This window comes from Euprymna scolopes, chromosome 45 (genome assembly GCF_053919585.1).
Source record: "Euprymna scolopes isolate OS-2025 chromosome 45, ASM5391958v1, whole genome shotgun sequence".
In the NCBI taxonomy this organism is placed as follows: domain Eukaryota; kingdom Metazoa; phylum Mollusca; class Cephalopoda; order Sepiida; family Sepiolidae; genus Euprymna; species Euprymna scolopes.
Window position 1 is genome coordinate 2,644,848 of NC_136526.1, and position 5,501 is coordinate 2,650,348.

The 5,501-nt window shown below is 24.1% G+C and overlaps 1 protein-coding gene across 2 annotated transcripts in view; it reads left to right on the forward strand.

Moving 5' to 3' along the window:
* Positions 1–5,004, forward strand: part of LOC145269130 (uncharacterized) — a 267,872-nt gene extending 262,868 nt beyond the window's left edge. For both annotated transcript variants that reach the window (XM_080124733.1, XM_080124734.1), the window contains exon 20: positions 4,466–5,004. In XM_080124733.1, the coding sequence (XP_079980859.1) occupies positions 4,466–4,872 (407 nt within the window). In that variant the 3' untranslated portion in view covers positions 4,873–5,004. The remainder of the gene's footprint in view (positions 1–4,465) is intronic.
* The last annotated feature ends 497 nt before the right edge of the window (positions 5,005–5,501 follow it).

The window sequence follows — 5,501 nt, forward strand, 5'->3', positions numbered from 1 at the left end:
ACCAAACTAACATATTTTCACATTTGTATATATATTTATATCATCAAACGAAACAACCAAACTAACATATTTTCACATTTGTATATATATTTTTGTCATCAAGCGAAACAACCAAACTAACATATTTTCACATTTGTATATATATTTATATCATCAAACGAAACAACCAAACTAACATATTTTCACATTTGTATATATATTTTTGTCATCAAACGAAACAACCAAACTAACATATTTTCACATTTGTATATATATTTTTGTCATCAAACGAAACAACCAAACTAACATATTTTCACATTTGTATATATATTTATATCATCAAGCGAAACAACCAAACTAACATATTTTCACATTTGTATATATATTTTTGTCATCAAACGAAACAACCAAACTAACATATTTTCACATTTGTATATATATTTATATCATCAAACGAAACAACCAAACTAACATATTTTCACATTTGTATATATATTTATATCATCAAACGAAACAACCAAACTAACATATTTTCACATTTGTATATATATTTATATCATCAAACGAAACAACCAAACTAACATATTTTCACATTTGTATATATATTTATATCATCAAACGAAACAACCAAACTAACATATTTTCACATTTGTATATATATTTATATCATCAAACGAAACAACCAAACTAACATATTTTCACATTTGTATATATATTTATATCATCAAACGAAACAACCAAACTAACATATTTTCACATTTGTATATATATTTATATCATCAAACGAAACAACCAAACTAACATAATTTAACATTTGTATATATATTTATATCATCAAGCGAAACAACCAAACTAACATATTTTCACATTTGTATATATATTTATATCATCAAACGAAACAACCAAACTAACATATTTTCACATTTGTATATATATTTATATCATCAAGCGAAACAACCAAACTAACATATTTTCACATTTGTATATATATTTTTGTCATCAAACGAAACAACCAAACTAACATATTTTCACATTTGTATATATATTTTTATCATCAAACGAAACAACCAAACTAACATATTTTCACATTTGTATATATATTTTTGTCATCAAGCGAAACAACCAAACTAACATATTTTCACATTTGTATATATATTTATATCATCAAACAAAACAACCAAACTAACATATTTTCACATTTGTATATATATTTTTGTCATCAAACGAAACAACCAAACTAACATATTTTCACATTTGTATATATATTTATATCATCAAACAAAACAACCAAACTAACATAATTTAACATTTGTATATATATTTTTGTCATCAAACGAAACAACCAAACTAACCTATTTTCACATTTGTATATATATTTTTGTCATCAAACGAAACAACCAAACTAACATATTTTCACATTTGTATATATATTTTTGTCATCAAACGAAACAACCAAACTAACATATTTTAACATTTGTATATATATTTTTGTCATCAAACGAAACAACCAAACTAACATAATTTAACATTTGTATATATATTTATATCATCAAACAAAACAACCAAACTAACATAATTTAACATTTGTATATATATTTATATCATCAAACGAAACAACCAAACTAACATATTTTCACATTTGTATATATTTTTGTCATCAAACGAAACAACCAAACTAACATATTTTCACATTTGTATATATATTTATATCATCAAACAAAACAACCAAACTAACATAATTTAACATTTGTATATATATTTTTGTCATCAAACGAAACAACCAAACTAACATATTTTCACATTTGTATATATATTTATATCATCAAACAAAACAACCAAACTAACATAATTTAACATTTGTATATATATTTTTGTCATCAAACGAAACAACCAAACTAACATAATTTAACATTTGTATATATATTTATATCATCAAACGAAACAACCAAACTAACATATTTTCACATTTGAATGCATATATTTATATCATCAAGCGAAACAACCAAACTAACATATTTTCACATTTGTATATATATTTATATCATCAAACAAAACAACCAAACTAACATAATTGAACATTTGTATATATATTTTTGTCATCAAACGAAACAACCAAACTAACATAATTTAACATTTGTATATATATTTTTGTCATCAAACGAAACAACCAAACTAACATAATTTAACATTTGTATATATATTTATGTCATCAAACGAAACAACCAAACTAACATATTTTCACATTTGTATATATATTTATATCATCAAACGAAACAACCAAACTAACATAATTTAACATTTGTATATATATTTATATCATCAAACAAAACAACCAAACTAACATAATTTAACATTTGTATATATATTTTTGTCATCAAGCGAAACAACCAAACTAACATATTTTCACATTTGTATATATATTTTTGTCATCAAACGAAACAACCAAACTAACATATTTTCACATTTGTATATATATTTATATCATCAAACAAAACAACCAAACTAACATAATTTAACATTTGTATATATATTTTTGTCATCAAACGAAACAACCAAACTAACATAATTTAACATTTGTATATATATTTATATCATCAAACGAAACAACCAAACTAACATAATTTAACATTTGTATATATATTTATATCATCAAACGAAACAACCAAACTAACATAATTTAACATTTGTATATATATTTTTGTCATCAAACGAAACAACCAAACTAACATATTTTCACATTTGTATATATATTTATATCATCAAACGAAACAACCAAACTAACATAATTTAACATTTGTATATATATTTATATCATCAAACGAAACAACCAAACTAACATAATTTAACATTTGTATATATATTTATATCATCAAACAAAACAACCAAACTAACATAATTTAACATTTGTATATATATTTTTGTCATCAAACGAAACAACCAAACTAACATAATTTAACATTTGTATATATATTTATATCATCAAACAAAACAACCAAACTAACATAATTTAACATTTGTATATATATTTTTGTCATCAAACGAAACAACCAAACTAACATATTTTCACATTTGTATATATATTTTTGTCATCAAACGAAACAACCAAACTAACATATTTTCACATTTGTATATATATTTATATCATCAAACAAAACAACCAAACTAACATAATTTAACATTTGTATATATATTTATATCATCAAACGAAACAACCAAACTAACATAATTTAACATTTGTATATATATTTATATCATCAAACGAAACAACCAAACTAACATATTTTCACATTTGTATATATATTTATGTCATCAAACGAAACAACCAAACTAACATAATTTAACATTTGTATATATATTTTTGTCATCAAACGAAACAACCAAACTAACATATTTTCACATTTGTATATATATTTTTGTCATCAAACGAAACAACCAAACTAACATATTTTCACATTTGTATATATATTTATATCATCAAACAAAACAACCAAACTAACATAATTTAACATTTGTATATATATTTATATCATCAAACGAAACAACCAAACTAACATAATTTAACATTTGTATATATATTTATATCATCAAACGAAACAACCAAACTAACATAATTTAACATTTGTATATCTATTTTTGTCATCAAACGAAACAACCAAACTAACATATTTTCACATTTGTATATATATTTATATCATCAAACGAAACAACCAAACTAACATAATTTAACATTTGTATATATATTTATATCATCAAACAAAACAACCAAACTAACATAATTTAACATTTGTATATATATTTTTGTCATCAAACGAAACAACCAAACTAACATAATTTAACATTTGTATATATATTTATATCATCAAACGAAACAACCAAACTAACATAATTTAACATTTGTATATATATTTATATCATCAAACGAAACAACCAAACTAACATAATTTAACATTTGTATATATATTTATATCATCAAACAAAACAACCAAACTAACATAATTTAACATTTGTATATATATTTTTGTCATCAAACGAAACAACCAAACTAACATAATTTAACATTTGTATATATATTTATATCATCAAACAAAACAACCAAACTAACATAATTTAACATTTGTATATATATTTTTGTCATCAAACGAAACAACCAAACTAACATATTTTCACATTTGTATATATATTTATATCATCAAACAAAACAACCAAACTAACATATTTTCACATTTGTATATATATTTTTGTCATCAAGCGAAACAACCAAACTAACATAATTTAACATTTGTATATATATTTATATCATCAAACGAAACAACCAAACTAACATATTTTCACATTTTAATGCATATATTTATATCATCAAGCGAAACAACCAAACTAACATATTTTAACATTTGTATATATATTTTTGTCATCAAACGAAACAACCAAACTAACATATTTTCACATTTGAATATATATATTTTTTCTTCTTTTGTCTTTTAAACAGACACAAACATTTTGACTGCCTACCCTGCCAACATGGAGTACGTTCCTAAATTAACGTTTGCCCAACTGGAGAAATATAGTTGCTTTGTGTTCCATCTCATCCGAAGCTATCTGTCTGTGTCGCAGTTGCCGTATGTGGCCTGGCTGTCCAAATACAAGCAGCGGCGACCCAATGACTCGATGGGGGATGAGAGCCAGGTGATGTGTAGTCAGCTCGGAAGTGACTCGATCGCAGAGGCCTCGCAGAGCACGTTCCTCCCTGGGTCCGGGGACTGGTTGGGGGTCTGCCTCGAAGACCTTGCCGCCATCTACGATACACACTTGCTCGAGATAAAGCTCCGGGGAAAGCTCAATGAGCTTCCCGATCATCTGAAGCGCCTGTTTGACCTGTTTGACACGCTGGATTGACGAAAGGCGTTACCTCGTGACTCTTCACTTTGCTGGGTCCTTTGTGATCCCTTCTCAAAGAAAAGAAAGAAAGAAAAAAAAAAAGGAAAGGGGAAAGGAAATCATTCATGTGGTTGATTGATCATTCATCTCTATATTCTTCATTTTTATAATATATATATATATATATATCTTTCCCACTCTCCGTATATATATATATATATATATATATATATATATATATATATATAGCCAGGAAATGAATAAAAGCTTATATTTCAAATTTCAAGATGTTGTCCATCTTACAATTTATTCCTTTAAGTATGTTGACATGTACAATTCTTGACGTCAAAGAAAAAGCAACTATCAATTCATTAAACAAAAATAAATGCATAAGGGCATGACTGTAAAATCTGAAAATTGGAAGAGAAGTTGCAATTACTTTTTTATTTTTTTCTTGTGACACCATTTTATGATTTTTAAATAAAATCACTTTGGTATACATTAATAAAAAAAAAAATTTTCTTTATTAAAAAAATATATATTTTTTTAATAAAGTATACCCTTAATAAAAAAAAATAATGTATACCCTTAATAAAAAAAAGCTATTTTTTTATTAAAAAAAAAAAATTTTTTTTATTAATGTATAT